This window comes from Pollicipes pollicipes, unplaced genomic scaffold (assembly GCF_011947565.3).
Source record: "Pollicipes pollicipes isolate AB1234 unplaced genomic scaffold, Ppol_2.1 Scaffold_6965;HRSCAF=8258_pilon_pilon_pilon, whole genome shotgun sequence".
Lineage (NCBI taxonomy): Eukaryota > Metazoa > Arthropoda > Thecostraca > Pollicipedomorpha > Pollicipedidae > Pollicipes > Pollicipes pollicipes.
In genome coordinates, this window is record NW_023596973.1 from 1 (window position 1) to 17,960 (window position 17,960).

Sequence of the window (17,960 nt, forward strand, 5' to 3'; positions counted from 1 at the left end):
GGCGCGTGCTCGGGTGGGGACGGGGCGCAGTTTCCGGGCGGTGACACCATTTGCATCAGAGCGGGGGGCGCGGCGGCGGCGGCCGCGGCCGGGCCTGGTCTGCCGCCGGCCGAGTCGCCCCCGGGCCTGCCGGGCCGATGGTGGGCCGTGAGCGCGTGCCGCGGCCGGCGGGCAGCCCCCCGGCCGGCCGTCGCCGCCCCGCCGATGACTCCGGTGGGGGTGCGGTCGGCGTCAGCCAGCCGGCCGTCGCGCCCACCCGGCTGGTGCAGCAGATCGCCTGTGGCCCCGTCCAGTACCGGATCAGTTACGTGCGGCGCCCGCGCCCGTCGTCGCCAGGTAACCGCACACCGGCCGGCCGTGCCCACGTGGCGGCGGCCGGCGCACTGCACCGCACTCGCCCCCAGGCGTGGAGCGCCGATTTGGCCGCCAGCAGGCCGGTCCCCCGCCCGCGTGAGTGGGTTCATTGCCGGCGCGCCGCCGCCGCCGCGATAAACAGTCTCCTGAAATAGCGGCGCCCGACGTGGGGCGGCGTGCGCGATGAGCCGGGCCCCGGGGCGGTTTGTTTGCTGCCGGTCCAGCTGTGTGGGTTAGTGGAGCGGGAGGGGGCTGCGGTGCAGCGCGTCTAAAGCGGCCGGGCCTGTCCGCCGTCAGCCGCCTCAGAGCCGGAGCATGCCGAGCACTCTTGGGCCGCCTACTACGCGCACCGGTCGCCGCTGTTTTACTACCGGCCTCCGGCGCCGCGGCCGCCACCCAGCTACTACAGCCTGCCGACCAGCCGGGCTCCGACGCCGGAGCGACGCAGCAAGACGCCGCAGCCGCCGCCGCCGGTGCCCGAGGAGGCGGAGCCGATGCGCCGGCTGGGCCAACGCGGCCGCAGCGCGACCTGCTGGGCCGGCGCGAGAAGTTCCGGCGCAGCAAGAGCCGCGAGCGCAAGCCTGGAGCGGCGCTGGGCGGACCCGTGCGGCCCATGTCCGTGCTGCGAGCCGGCCGACAGCGCCGAGGACGACTGGGCCGCCGCCCTGCTGCCACGGCTACCACGGCCGGCCGTGCGGCCACCACGCGCCGCCCGCCGCCGCCGCCGCCGCCCATCGACCACCGATACAGCCTACTCGGTCCGCTGGAACTGCTGGCCGCCGCCCTACCCGCCCGTCGACTACCATCGCTGGCTGGCGCCGTACAAGGTGGGCCTGGTGCCGGCGCCGCCGCCCCGTTCTGTTCTCCCGCTGCCGGCTGGCCGTTCACCCGCTATTTGACGTGCGCCGGCCGGCCAACTGCCCTCCCCCTCTCGGTCTGGAGATGTCGGTCACTAGGCCAGCTGAACACTGCACTGAGGGCTCGACGTGGATCGAGACCCCCCCCCCCCCCGTCGTTCAGGGAAGGCTGCGTAAACCGATGTGCGTGCAGCAGTCGGAAGGAAACATGAGTGTTCTCACTCGTTTTATCTCATCTCTGTGTGAATGCCCCGCGTTCAAAGAAACACATCAAAGGTCTGAAAATAATCCGCCCGGGGCTCGTGTTTGACAAGCTGAGCCAGCCTCTTCTAAGAGCGCCTCGAACGGTTCGCTGATGCTGTGCGCTGACGGCTGGAGCCAAGCCGAAGGCCAAACCGTGTACGGGCTTCCTCGACAGGAGTTTTTCATGCGAGAGGGCGGCATGGAAGATCGCCAGACTTCGCACCGTTTCACCATGCCAAGGCGCGGGCGGGGCACTTTTTACCGGTGCCTAGCAGGCGTCTCTGCTCACCGGGCTGTGGGCCTGAGCGGCCGAGTGATGGGGGCGTCAGCTGGTGGAGTGAGAGGCGCAGGTTCGACTCCCTCCGCAGGTAGCTTTCGCCAGCCGCGCGTTGGACGGGAAGTGGCGTCGCCTCGTCCCAGCTGATGCGTGCGTAGATCAACTACCGAACTAAGCGGCAATGGAGCGAGGTACCGGGCCGAGCGTCCGACCGCCGCGTCCGATCCCGACCGACTTCACGAGGCCGCGCCTGCTGTGACCAGGCCGCTGGACGACGGCCAGCGGCGGCCGCCGGGGCCTGTCACAGGAGCGGCGCGCATGCGGCCACGCCGCGGAGGCCGCCGACCTAGTGTCGACGCTGGGCTCCTCCCGCCACTGGCCGGCGTCGACCCGCGTGTGCCGCCAGCCGCGGGCGGGGATGGTTTGCTCCCGCGACGGCCGCCGGCCGGCCGGGCCGCACGTGTCGGCCCGTGACGTCGGAGGCCGCTGCCCCCCCGCTCAAGCGCGCGGTCCGCCGGCGCTCCGGCGGAGGGGCCGGGGCCGGCTGCCAGCGTGGCGCCGCTGTTGATTCCAGAGGCGGTGAGGTGTCACCCGCCCACGCCACCGACCCGAACCGGGACACGGCTGCTGGGACGGCCGATGGATGTGCAAAATGTTCTCCGCCATAGTTTTGTCGTGCCGAGACGACTATTACCTCGGGCACGGGCACTGTGATGCCTTGCTCTCACAGACGCGCGCCGGCTTGTGTTTCGGGTCCGGTGACGAGGCGGGGTCCCGCGGCGGTGGTGTCACCGGATGAGGTCAGCAGCCGTGCCGTGCCGTGCCGTGCCGTGGCGTGCCGTGCCGGGTCGCACGGCGCCCGCTGGGTGACGATCCGTGCCGGTGGCGCCCGGGCGCTGTCGTGTCGTGCGCTCGCGGCCCGGCTGACAGAACACGACACGGCGTCAGCGCCGAGCCGCGTCCGTGCCAGAGACGTCCGGCCGTCAGAGGGACGGGGGCCAACGGGCCGCCGCCTGTCCTGATGCGGCGCCACTATTTCGGGCCGGGCCCGTTCCGCGACCGAGACGAGCGCCGCTGGGGCGGCTCCGAACGCAAACGGACGCCCACTAGCTGTCATCGGGCTGCGGTGTCCGGGGCGCGAAACCAACGGGCCGAGATGTCGCAGAACTGGTGGGGCAGGCTGCGACGGCCACTTGCCAGCGGGCCGACAGTTGTGGAGCAGGCAACAGTCTCAGGAGGCTGTTGGCACTGAAAGTGGGAGGCTGACGCACTAAGCTGGTGCTGTCTGGGTGAGAATGCAGCACGCCACACTCAGAATCCACGGTGATCATTAGGGACCCCGCCAAGTTGCTGACTAGTGATATCAGGGCGTCAACGACCGTACTAGCACGCTGAGTCTGGACAGACCGCTCCGGCACCGCTGGGCCGGCTGCAGGTAGCGATAGAAAACCTCAGCGGCCCTGGCGCCAAGCAGCCACCAGGCGCCAAAGGGAGGAATACGGTCACACTCTGTTGTGGATTGTGAGAGCCACACTTAGTGAAGGGCATTCGACTAGTTGAGTCGCGGATGGACCCTCGTCCGGCAGAGTGGGCGGCCGCTGCGGGCGGGCGACCGGAGCCCGAGCGCGCTGCCTGGTCGCGGAACCATCCGGCGTGAGCGCGCCGCTCCGATTACATGGCGGCTGGCTCGTGCCGCAGACGCCGCCCCGCCACTCGCTTGTATTCAGTTTCACACCTCACCGTAGCCGACCATTGTTTGTTGCCGGCTCGTGCCAGGCAATGCAGTCGTTGTGCTCCGTACTCCGGCTAGTTCCCGGCTGGCTGCACAGGCTGGTGCTGACGGCATGTCTCGAATGCCTCGTCACCAAGCCTGCTGTTCGGGGGCACAGACAGGATCCGGACCAGGTGGCGTCGGCTCGGCCCGCGTCTCCCGCACGGACTGGAGCGTGCCGCCCGGACGGCGGGCGGCGCCTGACCCGGCCCTCGCGCCGGCTGTGCCCTACTGAGGGATGAACGGACGAGACACGAACGGCGGACGGCTCTGATCGGTCGCCAGTTGGAGCAGAGTCTCCGCACGCCTCGGAGCCAACTCACGGCTGTTAGTGAAGCTCTAGGGTCACCTGGTATTTTGTGGGGAAGTGGTTGGCGCGTGGCGTAAAAATGCATGATTTAGGAATTTTGAGAGCCTACATCAGGCGCCTCCTCCTGACCAGCTCACAGGCCTAAGTAAATGCTCCTCCACAGAGCTATCATACGATAGGTTAGGCGACAGCCTATGTTCCAGTCACAAAGTCATCCCGTTGTATCGTCGCATCGTACCTGTGTACCCCCCGGACTGTTATTGGCACGCCAGCTGGAAGTGGTTAGCTTGCACCTTGCGAGCTGGTATTCAGTGCGGTCCTAAGATCATCCATCTAGTTTACATCGTGTAGTGTTGGTCGCTGAGGGAGTATCTTTGAACCTCGACAAACGATGCGGTGATTAAACGCGGCGCGATGCTCAGGAGTATGGGGCGTTCAGTTTGGCAAGTGGAGTGTACAAAAACCGTTACGGATACATAACAATTTCATTACAATTTCGAATTATCTGGGGCTGGAGTGGTAACCACTGTAACAATGGGCTAACAACAGGTCGGTGCATGTGCAAGAATGTCAGCGTAATCTCCCCCCCCCCCCCCACATACACATCCCTCTCCTTACAATCCCCGGTGGAAAAGACAGACGCTGGCAATCAAGGCGACGAGCGAAGCTAGCTGCCGATAATCTCTACCTATTGCCTTCAATGCGTCAGGTGAGCAGCCTGTTACGGTAGAGCCCAGGGTACGCCAGTCGACTGTAATGACCGCTGTTGGGCGGCAGTCTCCCGCGCGGCGGTCGGCGTCATCGAGTGCCGTGCCGCCGCAGTCTGGTCCGGGTGGATACCGATGCCGTTCAATACAGCTCCAGCGCGCCATTGTGGAGGCCGTTCGCCTCATTGTGCCGGGGCGGGAGGTCGACACGCGCCGCCGCCGGTGAAACGGCGCCGGTGTGGAGCCGCCGCTGGTGGGAAGGGCCGGCCGGCACCTGTAGCACTCTCGCCTCCCGCCCCAGCCGCCCGGCCGTCACAGACAATGTGATGTAGAGTGTTGTGTCAGTGACAGCCGGGCCTCCGATGAATGGTGGGATCAGCTGTCTGGTTGTATGCATAATTTGGTGGATCTAGGGGGGGGGGAGGGGGGTTGCACGTACCATAGACCGTGCGACATTTTGCTGCGTGGGTACATCATGACCAGGTTATCGTAGATAACAGGAAAGTCGCATAAGTAATATACAGGGCTAATTAGATAGACACCGGAGTAGAAAGACACTTAGATATAGGCACTAGGGATAAACACCCTAGATAGACACACTTCTTAACGCTACCTACCAAACGCACTCAGATGTATGCTATGAGCAACGCTGTTTTGTATTTTATTTCCCCACGCTGTTACGCATACCACCACATGCCTTACAACACAGGTGTCACGAATTTTATTATGTGTCACGCAAAGGTATGTGTATAGTCTACATGTATACGTATACGTGCATATGTATACATATGGGCGTATTACGCAATAGTATAATCTTTTTAACCTCAAACGTGTCTTGAAATGTCTCTTCAATATTATCGTGCAAGATCCACCTAGATTAGTAATGTCTCATTTAAACGACGATTATAAGCTTATATTATCATGCAATATCTACCTGCAGTAGTGAAGTGTCATTTAAAACAACGCATCGTGATTTTTTGTTGTTTCATAACCGATCGTGTAAAATATGTTGGTCGACGCTGCTCTGAAGCTAACGCTTGTAGCAATACGCATCGATTTCCTTGCCGCTGGCGCCTGTTTGTCTTCATGCTTGGTAAGCCGCTATGGCACAACAGAGCGGCGTGGTTCGCGGCCGCCGTGTATGACACGAGACCCGGCGCCGCGCCCATCACACACTCTGACCTGATGCCGGCGGGCCGGTCCCCAGCCGGGCCTCGAGTACGATAGCGGCTCGCAGAAGCTCGAGTCGGACAAGTCGTCCCTGCAGCTGCAGGTGTCCGTGCTCACCGAACAGATCGACGCGCAGACGGAGAAGATCTCCGAGCTGGAGGACCAGCTGCGCACGCGCCAGATGCTGCTCGGCAAGGCCGAGGACAGGCTGCAGAAGGTAACTGGTGGCCGTGGGGGTAACGCTGGCCGTTTTCGCTGGCGCTCTCTCCTGGAACACGCCAACAGCTGATGAGTGGTGGATGGTTGCCCCCCCATCAGTCTGGGTCCTATCTGTGTCTTCCTGTTCAAATGTCATTAACACCTACAGTCTAGCTTTTTTTCGGCTCTGGCCCAGTCTTGGGGCGTGGCTGTCTGTGGACCTTCCCGAGTCACCGACCCGCTCCTGTTCCCGCCTCATTCCTGAGGGTGTAGAGGTCGTGATTGGGAGCGATCGTGGATGGTGACCAGCAGACTTGTGTCGGCGTCCCCTGCCTGTGCATGTGTCGGTGATCGGGCCTTGACCCGCTCCGCCGCCGCCAGGACCTGGCCCTGCAGCAGGAGCTGCTGCAAACCGCTCCTCGTTCGGACCCAGAAGCTGGAGGTGATGAACAAGATGTCCAACCTGACGCTGCAGCAGAAGACGCTGGAGCGGGAAAACATCGAGCTGACGGAACCGGCTGCGACGAGCCGAGCTGGGCAGCCGCCAGGGCCGGTCAGTAGCCGCCTTGCCGGGCGTCCGGTCAGTCCTCGCTCCGGCCGGGTGTCCGGTCAGTCCCCCGCCCGGCCGGATCGTCCGGTCAGTCCCCGCTCTGCCGGTCGTCCGGTCAGTACTATCGCTCGGCCGGTCGTCCGGTCATTCCTCGCTCGGCCGGGTGTCCGCTCAGTCCCCGCTCGGCCGGTCGTCCGGTCAGTACTCGCCCGGCCGGTCGTCCGGCCAGTACTCGCCCGGCCGGTCGTCCGGTCAGTACTCGCTCGGCCGGTCGTCCGGTCAGTCCCCGCCCGGCCGGACGCTGCTGCTGCGCTCGGGCCGCGCTGGCGGCGGCTGCGGACTGAACCTGGTCACTGGGCTGCCAGAGCGCCACCTGTCTGGCAGCGGAGGCTGGGCGGGGTTGTGGTGAGGGCGGGCGGGCGGTGTTTACCTGAGTGAAGTCTTCCCCCCCCCCCTTCCCGCGGTCCATGCCCTGGGATTAGGTCCTCGGTTGTGGACGGGTCCGGAGTCCATGGTTGTGTGTATAAGCCCGCCCACACCCTGCGGACTGGCTGAGAAGCCGCTGCAGATTCCATAGTTTCAGCTGTCGTGGACTGGAGGTGCCACATGTGAGCCCGCAGGCCCACATAGCGTGGGCAAATAAAGCTCAAAAGTGGCATCTCCAGTCGGCAACAGCTAGCGATCGCAGAGTCTGGGGAGAATTCTTCAGCCAGCCTGCCAGGTGCTGAGGGCCTTTAATTCAAGTCGTTTTGGCATCTGCCGTCACAGAGCGAGGAGCGGGGTCGGATCCGCGACAAGGCCGCCGCTGGTGCCGCGGGGCAGCCTGCCCGCCGCCACCTCCACGCCCAACCACAGCATGCTCGACTCACCGCAGCGACTCAACGTGCGTGATTACCAGCTGGGTCCGGGCGGTGTGGGTCACGTGACGGCGACGATTAAGGGCGGTGTCGGGTGACGTTTCCGACGCAGTTGCGCTCGCTGCCCGAAGGGGGAGGATGGTGTGCTGTCAAATGTCTTCATTTCGCTCATGGCTGCGGTCGGCCCCCGTGTAGTGCAAATAATCGAACAGCCGTCTGCTGGTGCTTGCAATTGCTGGTGTCTATGGATCTGCTCCCCAGCCAACACCTCGTCAGCATGTACTACATGGCAGGCCTTACGAAACAGTATCGGCTGTGTCAATTGCGTGAACTGACCGATTTCGTCGTACCTTGTAGTCCTGTAGTTGTATTTTGTGTTTTGTAGTCCTGTCATACCTCACCTACGGTTGTAGTCCTGTAGCTGTAGTCTTGTGTTTTGTAATCCTGTAATACTTCACCTACGGTTGTAGTCCTGTAGTTGTAGTCTTGTGTTTTGTAATCCTGCAATGCTTCACGTACGGTTGTAGTCCTGTAGTTGTAGTGTTGTGTTTGTAGTCCAGTAATGCTTCACCTACGGTTGTAGTACTGTAGTTGTAGTCCTGTGTCTTGTAGTCATTTAATATTTCACCCACGGGGGTTGACAGTCGTCATCGAGCGCCACGGACGGCAGCCGGTACGCCTCGGCACAGGACAACTCGTCTCCGACAGGCATGCACCCCGCCACCTGCCGGGAAGGATCGCTACCAAAGGTGCGACCCGCCTCCGCCACTGACGGCGTGGACGTCTTGTCTCAAAACTTCAACGTGCCGTTTATTCACGCCTGTACGCCGCACGTATTGCCGACAACCTGACTGCGCACGGTTACGGTCACGTGGCGTGCGTTATCCCGTGCGGTGCCGCCCAGACGCTTTGCACTGTACTGTGACGGATCGTGCCAGCCGTGGCCTCTGATGTCATCTCCGTGGCCGCTGACGTCATTCCCGTCGCTGCAGACGCCGCCGTCGTCGCATCGCCGGCGCGTGGAGTCGCTGGGCGGCACCCTGCCGCGCGCCTCGGCCGCCGCCGACAGTCAGCGGCGTGCGGTCGCCTTCGGTAAACAGCCGACGCGCCGCCTCTGGGAGCGGGTGACGGGAAAGTATAGCTCGTCGACGCCCAATCTAGGTGACGGAGGTGGCGGCGCGCCTCGACGCTGGCCTGCCGAGCTGTGACTGACCTGGCGCGGCCGGCCGGCCCGACTGCGTGACTCTTCGCTTGGCACGGCTGGGCGGCGTCCTGGCCGGTCCGGCGTAGCTGCACATGCACTGAGTCTGCACTCTCTCTCGCACGAGGCTGGAGGATTCTCTGTTTTGTTTGAACGTGTGTGAACTTTTAGACAGGCTTGGATGCCGACCTTGGGCATTTGATTGCGGTAGCTGGCGTGAATGCTGTAAGTATGCAGGTCCGTTCACACCGGCGGACTGGCTGCACAATTCGCCACAAACTGCTCTGCCAGTCTGCAGTTGTGGACCGGAGGTGCCACATTCAAACCCGCCGACCCTCGAAGCGCGAGTAAGAAGAGCTCAAAAGTGTGCCTCCAGTCCACAGCAGCCGAATCCCGCAGGAGCCGGAGCAGATAGTGCGGGTGTTAAGCGTTCATACTTAAGTGCTGGAGACTAGAGAGATGTCATTTTTGAGCTCTCGTCGCCACTGATTTGCGAGCTTCCCGGCTGGAATGTGACACTTCTAGTATGCAAGAGCCGACTGGCTGTAAAATCTGCGGCGGATTCTGCAGCTAACAGCGCGAGGTGTGAACAGACCGGAAGACCCGTGGATGGTTTTCGCATTGGTTGTGGCACGGATGGAATGTTTAGGTTGCGTATTTCTGCTACGAATGCACAAATCTGCGGTGAATGCTGTTAGCATAAGATCCAATTGCGACGATCGTTGTCGCATTTGTTGTGCACGTTGGCATGTTTTGACTAACACCTTATTTTGCACGATGTTGTCCTGTGTTTTGCATCCCTGTTAGCGCCTTATTTTGCACGATGTTGCTCTTTATTTTGCATCCCTGTGTGTATTACATCAAATAGCGTATGTTTCGCCGTAGTTTTAGTGCTATTGGTTCAGTAACAAGTTTTGTTCGCGCAAGTTGCCTCACAAAAACATTTTTGACTTACGTTCGGTATTTGCAAAATAGTGTTTCATGTACACCGTGTCGCGTATATCATTGTTGCGAAATTCCAGCTAAAAAAATGCATTTTGGTGTGCGTTCTAACTCGTGTAATGTGGCCCCATCCTCTGTTGCTGCGCTGATCGCCTGCAGTAGGTCGCCGCTGGGCCGGATGTTTTTGTTGGCTTGTCCGCTCACGGTCGGTTCTGCTTTCAGCCGACTCCGATCAGCCGATCCCGAACAGTCCCACCGATGACGTCACGGGCGGACCACACTCCCCCAGCACGCAGAACAAAAACAAAGGCTTCAAAAAGCTGTTCGGAAGGTAACGCGCCATGGGACATTACTGACCTAGCTCCCGGCATCTGCTCTCCTCCACAGTTCGTGCTACTGGCGATGGAAGAGGTCGTTCTAGAGCCTAGGCAACAGCGCATCGGCAGCATATCAGCCAGTGACGTTCGCCAGTGACCTTTCCGCTTCGGGCTTCCCGCCGTTTTGAGGGAGCATCGATTGGGTACCAGACGCATGTGCTGACATTGGGGGTCGCTGATAGCCTGCGGGCGGACTGACGGCGGCGGCGCTGCGGCGGCTCGCGCTATCGACCGGGCCTGGACAGGTGTCGGCCGTCGTGGCCCCCCCCCCCCCCCTCCCGCTCTCTGTTCCCATATGGCCGGAGCATAGTACTGCTGCCACTCACTGACTTGTCATGAGACCGCTACCACCACCGTCGTCCTCTGAATCCAAGTGGCGGAAACTCACATGTACTGGAGTAACCGACTTACCGTAAAACCTTCTACCGTCATCGTATTTTCGCCATGTATGAAGACTTCTGATATTTTCTCTGCACCAGGTTGCAGCGTCACCCATACCCCACCTTTAACGCGCCGCCGAGTGTTGCGGGCCGCCAGCCCACGCCCCGTCGTTAGTTGACGTCCATCAGCATCGCCGCCGCCCCGACCTGCGCCCGTGGCCAGGTCTTCCCCCGCCCCGGCCTGTGTTTGTGAGTGACCAGGTCATCCGCCCTGGCGTGTGTCTGTGAATGACGAGGTCATCCCACCATGGCCTACGCCCATGACAGGTCCCCGGCCCCGGCCTACGCCCGTGACCGAGTCCTCCCACCCCGACCTGTGCCCGTGACCAGGTCCCTCCCCGCCCCGGCCTACGCCCGTGACCGAGTCCCCCACCCCGACCTGTGCCCGTGACCAGGTCCTTCCCTGCCCCGGCCTACGCCCGTGACCGAGTCCCCCACCCCGACCTGTGCCCGAGACCAGGTCCTTCCCTGCCCCGGCCTACGCCCGTGACCGAGTCCTCCCACCCCGACCTGTGCCCGTGACCAGGTCCTTCCCTGCCCCGGCCTACGCCCGTGACCGAGTCCTCCCACCCCGACCTGTGCCCGTGACCAGGTCCCTCCCTGCCCCGGCCTACGCCCGTGACCGAGTTCCTCACCCCGACCTGTGCCCGTGACCAGGTCCTTCCCTGCCCCGGCCTACGCCCGTGACCGAGTCCTCCCACCCCGACCTGTGCCCGTGACCAGGTCCTTCCCTGCCCCGGCCTACGCCCGTGCCCAGGTCCCTCCCCTTCCACTGCGGCCTGTGCCCGTGACCAATTCCCCCCGCCCCGGCCTGTGCCCGTGACCAGCGTCGCTGCGTCGCCGACCGGCTGCCGTGTAGCGGGCGTGTTGCGCCTCACTCCCGCCACTTGCTCCCGGCAGGATGAAGCGCAGCAACTCGGGCGGCCTGGAGCCGGAGATCCCAGACGGCGGCGAGTTCCGGCGCGGCGGCACGCGCGCCACGGCCGGCCCCCGGCTGGGCTGGGGCGGCGAGAGGTCGCGCGACGACGAGTGAGTTGCGCCGGCGGCGGCGGCCGAGCGCGGCGTCGGCGTGTCTGTGCCTTGGGGCTTACGGTCCGGGTCGACCGCGGGCATCCTGGAACCGTGTGTCATACGCCGAGCCAACGGCGCGCAGAGCTGCGGAGATGCGGCTCCGTTCTCGAGATCCGTTGGAAGGCTAGTGTGCCGCCGCGAGCTGGTTTCCGTCACTACTGGAGTATGGCGTTCTTGGTTTGGCGGCCTTGATCAGGCCCACCGCGTGACCGCGTGGCGCCGGGGTGTCGCCCGCCGCCCGCCAGCGACTGTTCGCTGGTCGTGACGGCACGTCCGCCTGCGCCCCCAGCCGCGTCTGGCGACCGCTGGCCGAGTGGGACACGGACACGGTGGTCGGCTGGTTCCACGAGATGGGCCTGAGCGCCTACACCGCGGAGGTGCGCCGCTGGGTCCGCTCTGGCAGCCACCTGCTGCGCGCCACCGGCGCCGAGCTGGAGAAGGAGCTCGGCCTCAAGGTACGCGCCGGCAGTGCGGAGCCCGGCCCAGCTGCTCGGCTCGGGGCTGGTCACCAGCTGGGAACGCCCTCCTGATCGCCTACGATGTAGCGTTGAAGCATTTGGCCTGGATCGGATGATCTCCTCGCACTATCTGGATGTGTGGGTGTTTAGGTTCGGAGGCGCCAGAAAGTCGCATTTGCTGCTTAGTTATTGTCATGTGACGAGATCGCACTGTGTTTAATGGCCAGCAGTTGCTGACCTCTTGCGCGTGCGTGCGCGCGTCACCGCAGTGTCCTGCGAGGCATAACGGTGCGATAGTCCACACGCGTCTGCCGCCAGCACCCGCCACGCCGTAAATAGACGGCGCTGGCGTTGAGTTCGGGTCCCGTGCCCCTGACCTCGTGCGTCCGCCGCCAGCACCCGCTGCACCGCAAGAAGGTGGTGCTGGCGCTGAGCGCGGCCGGCTCCGCGACCGACGATCCGCCCGGCCACATCGACCACAACTTTGTGATGCGCTGGCTGGACGACGTCGGCCTGCCCCAGTACAAGGACGCCTTCCTGGAGGCGCGCGTCGACGGCCGCGTGCTGAACCAGCTGACGCTGGAGGACCTGCAGACGCTCAAGGTCACGAACCTGCTGCACGCTCTCAGTCTGAAGCGCGGCATTCAGGTGAGGCCCTGAGGACGGCCCCCTCCGACGCCCAGCGGCCCCAGCGTGCCCGGCTTGGCCGCTCCGCTGTCGTGGAGGCTCTGGCTAACGGATGTGTGCGTGACGCCGTGTTCGGATCTCCGTCGCATTCTCTTATCATTGGTATATGCCTGGTTTTATTCTGCTGCAGCTGGACTGCTGTCGAATGCGGTAATCGTGGGACTAAGTACTTATATTTGTATTTGTATTTGTATTTGTATTTTATTGCTTATATTTGTATGGAACTGCACGCAAATCGATGATTAGAACGAAGACGATAGTGACTGGGATGAGTTGGTACTCATTGAAGGATAGTATTTCTATATTAATTAATCAACAACTCGAGAGGCGCTTCAAGGCCGATATCGGAAGGCGCCCGCTTATAGTCACGTGTGTGTGTCCCTCGCTTCCTGCCGTGCTGTCGTGACGCAGCCTTGATCACGAGGGGGCGCGCTCGCCCGTCACCGCCAGGTGCTGCGCCTGAACGGCTTCTCGCCGGCCTGCCTGCGGCGGCGCTCGACGCCCGACGAGCCGCGCCAGCCGACGCCGCAGGAGGTGGCGCTCTGGACCAACCACCGCGTCATGGAGTGGCTGCGCGAGGTCGATCTGGCCGAGTACGCGCCCAACATGCGCGGCTCAGGTGTGTGTGCTTCGTCCGGCCGCCCGCCCGTCCGGCCGGCCGGCCGGCCGGCCGGACGTACATCGGCGGACCGAGCCGGACGGGTTACCTGGTGCGGTGCTGCTCGTCACTGTGTGGGTGTGTGGCAGGGCGAAATGTGTGTGTGTGGGGGGGGGGGGGGGGGCAGTCTGTGTGCTTTGGCTAGTAATAAGTGTTTGCGCGTGGTACCCACCTCTGGTGTCAGTTTCGGGGACAACGCGAGCCCCTCTGACTCCTCGGCGTCTGGTGGCCTGTGTGTGTGCGGTGTCTCACTGGCGGCTGCGGGGCGCTGTGACCCTCTGCAGTCCGTAGCCCCGGTTCGCCTATCCGCGCGCTGTGAGCCCGTGTTGACTTCGGCAGGGGTGCACGGTGCGCTGCTGGTGTACGAGCCCCGGTTCACCGGCGAGCTGATGGCCTCCGTGCTGTCCATCCCGGCCAACAAGTCGCTGCTTCGGAGACACTTGTTCACTAGGTAAGGCGCCGCACCGGTGCGGGCTGTCTCGTCACAGGAAGACGGCGCAGATTGGGCCGCCGCTGCAGCTGCGAGGCTTTGACTTCAGTCCGTCAGATTCCTTGCCCTCAAATGCAGCATCCCGTTCAGTTCCGACTACTGTATGATGAGGTTCCGGGTCCATTGATATAAGTCTGGTTCTTACTCCAGTGCGCTGTTCACTCTCGCAGCGGCTGCGAGCTGTCGCGTTCCATGTCTCCCATGACGACGTGTTTGACGGGCAAGCGCGTCTTGGCAGGTTCAACGATCTGGTCGGCTCGGAAATCCTCCGAGAGAAGAGAGAGGTCGAAGACAACCAGACCATCACGCCTCTGCGGACCGACTCGAAAGTCAAGGTGAGCACGACTGTCGGTCATCGAGGCACGGCCTTTCCTGGCGCCAGCGCCGGATGTTAAGTTAAAAGCGCGGGTTGTGCACGAGAGACTCGTTTGTTTCCTGGTCGCACCGGTCCCATCCGTGTCGCCCGCGTGCCAGAGGCGTGCGCGGTCGGTCGCTGAGCTGACGCGGTATCTCCATGCCGAGCAGCTGCACAAGCGGGGCCAGTTCACGCTGAAGCGGCGCAAGGGCAAGGCCGAGTCGGACGGCGACGACTTCCTCTGCCCGGTGGACGTGCAGGGCTCGCCGCTGTCGTCTCCGGACATCGCCAGCGGCCAGGTGGGTGCGCGCGCGCCGCCCCGTCCCGCGCTCTCCGCTGACGGCGGCTGCCGACTCACTGAGGAGGGCGCTTCGCCCGGGCCGTCACCGGCCACGTGCTGCTAGGCTGCCGGTGATGTCTTGCGAAGAGGATGAGTTGGATCATTACTGCGCTTGGTCGAGTTAGCTTTGGCCGCCCTGTTGATCGTGGATCGCAGTGTATATTTTCATTGTAGGGAGAACGGCGGGCTGTGTAAGACTGCTGAAATGTGTCGCGACAGGCCTGTTTGGGAAGTATGGGAGCATTGTCCAGCTGCTATCCAGCCGTAAGGGACGTGACCATAATCAGCCCCACCGTTGAACCCCAGCTGGCTGTGGTGCAGTACGCGCCGGCCGTTCAGGTGTTGTGCCATACCTGGGCACCGAGGCCGGCGCCGAGTGACTGTGCTGGCGGGTGGGGACCGGGACGCCGGGCTGGCCTCAGCTCGCTTGGTCCGGTGACGCCGCTCTATTCCGTGCCCATGCAGAAGCCAGCGCCATCTTTCGGCCCCGTCGGAGCCAAGCCGTGAACGGTAACCGTGTGGTTCGAGCTGTAGTGTCGGTGTTTGTGGCTTGGGGAGTGTGTTTTGTGCTTGGCGTGGTGCGGTAGTCCATAGTCCCCAGCCATCTATCTGGAGTGCCTTCTGTTGATGTTCCGGCATGGTCAAGAGTGTTACGTTGTCTTGCTGTGGGTCAGGGTTTGGAGGACATTCTGTGCGTGTCTCCCTTGCTTGGTTTGGTGCGGTTTGTTTTGCAGTGCATGCAACTTCTATAGTCATTAGCACCGCAGTCGCTCCCTCCCATTGAAGCGGGTCACCAAGATCACTAGGATGCCATGTGGGTCACGCTGGGGCAAATGTTGTGCTGGTAGTTCGGGCTGAGGTAAAGCTATGAGGATACTGTGTCATTCCCGTCGTCAGATTGAGGGCAGGTCAGACTACCGAGCGGGATCGGCTGCGGTCAGGGGTTCGAGCCTCAAGGAAGGCGATCGTGTTTCCCCAATAATGAAGGAAATCCTTGCCGTGGGTGGGCGGTCATGACGTTGAATTGCGCGATAAGGATCCCCAGCGCGATTTGGCTAGAATGGAGAAATCTCTGCCGCAATTTAAAACGTTTGGAAGCGCTTATGGCTTTGCTTCCACATTGCACGCTGCACATCGCTGGGCTACACGAAGTAAGGATTCATGCGGCTAGCACACCCTATATGTGTACAATCCAGTTCCCATCTTTCTGATAGTACGACGTGGTTTGGACGCTCATGGATCTGGGCTGGATCCGGTTTTTGGATGGCTGTTATGTGCATCACACTTTAAGATGTCACATATGCCACTCAGCATTTTGACCTGGCGTTTGGGCATACGTGAGTTGGATGACTGCAGACACACCCTGTCCGATCCCGAGCACACGCTGTCACCCCACGGGCATGGCCAGCACCGGTGACCTGGGGTGTCCTCGCCCACCGTCGATCACTGCCGCACTGTCGTCGGCTGTCCGCTGGGCGTAGCGAGGACAGCGATGGGTGTGGGTGGCGGACTAGCTGGTTTCGCATGATTGTCCCCTCGTGGTGGAAGGCGCGGCGACACGTTAGCGAGTGTGTGCACGACGGTAGATCTTGCAGTGGGCATCCGAGCAGCTTTCTTGGGACACATTGGTCAGCTTTTTGGTAAAGGTTAGAAGCTGATCGAAGCACATGCTACCAGAAGCTGAGTAGTAGAAGTGGTAGTAGTAGCCACCAGTTAGAATGCGTTTAGCCCCAGTCTTTATTATGCCTTGCAAGAGCTTTGACGCCATATTCTGTGAAGAATGCGTTGTAACTATCTGCTAGGCTGGTGTCACTTGCATTTCTCACATCTTTCCGTCGCGTTTATGCATTAGGTACATATTTCAATGTCTTATCAAATTACAGCCAAACAAGCATGTATGTTTTCTGAAGTGGTGTAATTTATTTCCTCCGTGTAAGATATTTAAACTGCTTCTAGTACTGACAACATTGTTCTTTCGCAAAGCAGAGTGCTTGGGCAATGAAACGTATTTTAGGCGTATGATGGCGCATTTCAAGTAATTATCCAGTCATCTGTGTATTTTTACCTGATCTTCAGCAATCGCCGAGCATGCCGCTGATAACGACTGCGGTGAGCTCACTCTATAACCGCGCATGAAGTGGTGGCGTTCTTGCTGTGAAGCTGCTCACACGCTAACGCTGTCTCCGGGGGCGCGGGCGGCCGCGTGTGGTACGCCCCGTGCGGCGACAGCGGCCGACTCTGCCGCTTGATCGGCGGCGCCGCTCGGGCTGCCTGACGCGGTCCCCTCTGTTGCAGAACCCGCTGGAGATGTCGCTGGTCGAACTGCGCACCAGCGACGTTTAGCCGCGCGGCGTGCGGGACACCAGTGACGTCATCTGTCAGCGTCATGGTCGGCAGCAGTGCCTCGGATGCCACGTCGCGATCGCGTGACCTGGGTGACATGTTATAGTCGCCAGTGGCGTCTGATGGTTCGGTGCGTCTGGCACCAGTGGCACCAGGTGGCGCGTATGACGAGAACCAGTGACGCCAGATTTCGGCATGGTGGGAGCCGTTGCCGTCAAATAACATGTTGCAATCGGAGCCAGTGACGTCACGAATCGATGGTCGTTCCTCGCACACTGCCGACACTCGATGACAGATCGAGTCGCGTGCCTTGAGCGTCTAGAGATGGTGCTTGGGCCGTGTGCCAGCGACGGTGCTGGCTAATCCGCGCGCCGGTGTTGGGGCACCAGTGGTGCCCGATTCCCGAGGTTTTGTTGCTGGGACCGGCGCCGAGCCCGTCCGCCTCGGCTGCCTGGTGGGCAGCGCCTGGTATCCGCCGGAGGTGGGCTGGAGCGCCCGTCTGAGGTCGGCTCTGAACACGGCGGGTGGTGATCGGCGCAGCGGTCGCTTGTCGGGCCTCCGTGATCGGCACAGCGGAGACATGTTGGGCCTCGGTGATCGGCGCAACGATGGCATGTCGGGCCTCGGTGATCGGCGCAGCAATGACATGTCGGGCCTCGGTGATCGGCGCAGCGGTGACATGTCAGGCCTCGTATGATGACGGGATGTCCCTGGCCGCCGGCCGTCGGCCCGGGTCGCGTCAGCAGCTGGGTTTCGGTCGGCGCCTGACCGGATGGTGGATTGTGGCGCTTTTCGTCAGAAAAGCCCCGCCAATCCGGCTACCGGTGGCCAGCGGGGACGCTTCTCGCCACCGCTGCGAAAAGGCAAGCTGGGCTGGACGGCGCCTCGTGATCTGTCTGCAGGAGGGCGATGATAATCCGCGGAGAGGATCGTGGTTCGAGGATCACAGTGGTGACAGCGGGACCTCTTTGCCGAGCGATTTCACCCGTAGAACGACTTCCAGTCTTCCCGTATCTGGTACGACGTGTTGTTGCTGTCGTTCTATTCGCGTCACCGTACCAACTCAGAGCGTCCTTGCTTCCGCACTCAACTCGGTCTCTGAAGCCCCAGGAGTGGTTGTCAGTCAGCCTTGTCTCCGACACGGTCTTGTGCCTTCGCCGTATTTACGAGGTCGGCGCGACTCGTATTTTTATACATGTCCTGTACATATGGTCTTCCCGGGTGCTGGGTGGGGCGCCATCGGGCGTGCGCGTGTTTTAGATACGGACGACAATGTGCCCTTTTTACCGTTGAACAATGCTGCG

At 62.1% G+C, this 17,960-nt stretch overlaps 1 protein-coding gene across 1 annotated transcript; it reads left to right on the forward strand.

Annotated features, from left to right (window-relative positions):
- Positions 1 to 6,341: 6,341 nt before the first annotated feature.
- On the forward strand, positions 6,342 to 16,688 carry LOC119108898 (liprin-beta-1). Its single transcript, XM_037232442.1, has 13 exons — positions 6,342 to 6,436; positions 7,236 to 7,320; positions 7,939 to 8,043; positions 8,287 to 8,455; positions 9,660 to 9,768; positions 11,155 to 11,283; positions 11,615 to 11,780; positions 12,180 to 12,431; positions 12,921 to 13,089; positions 13,468 to 13,579; positions 13,857 to 13,953; positions 14,144 to 14,272; positions 16,609 to 16,688. Exons 1-13 carry the CDS (start codon positions 6,342 to 6,344, stop codon positions 16,654 to 16,656), a joined length of 1,665 nt encoding a protein of 554 aa, XP_037088337.1. The 3' UTR covers positions 16,657 to 16,688.
- The last annotated feature ends 1,272 nt before the right edge of the window (positions 16,689 to 17,960 follow it).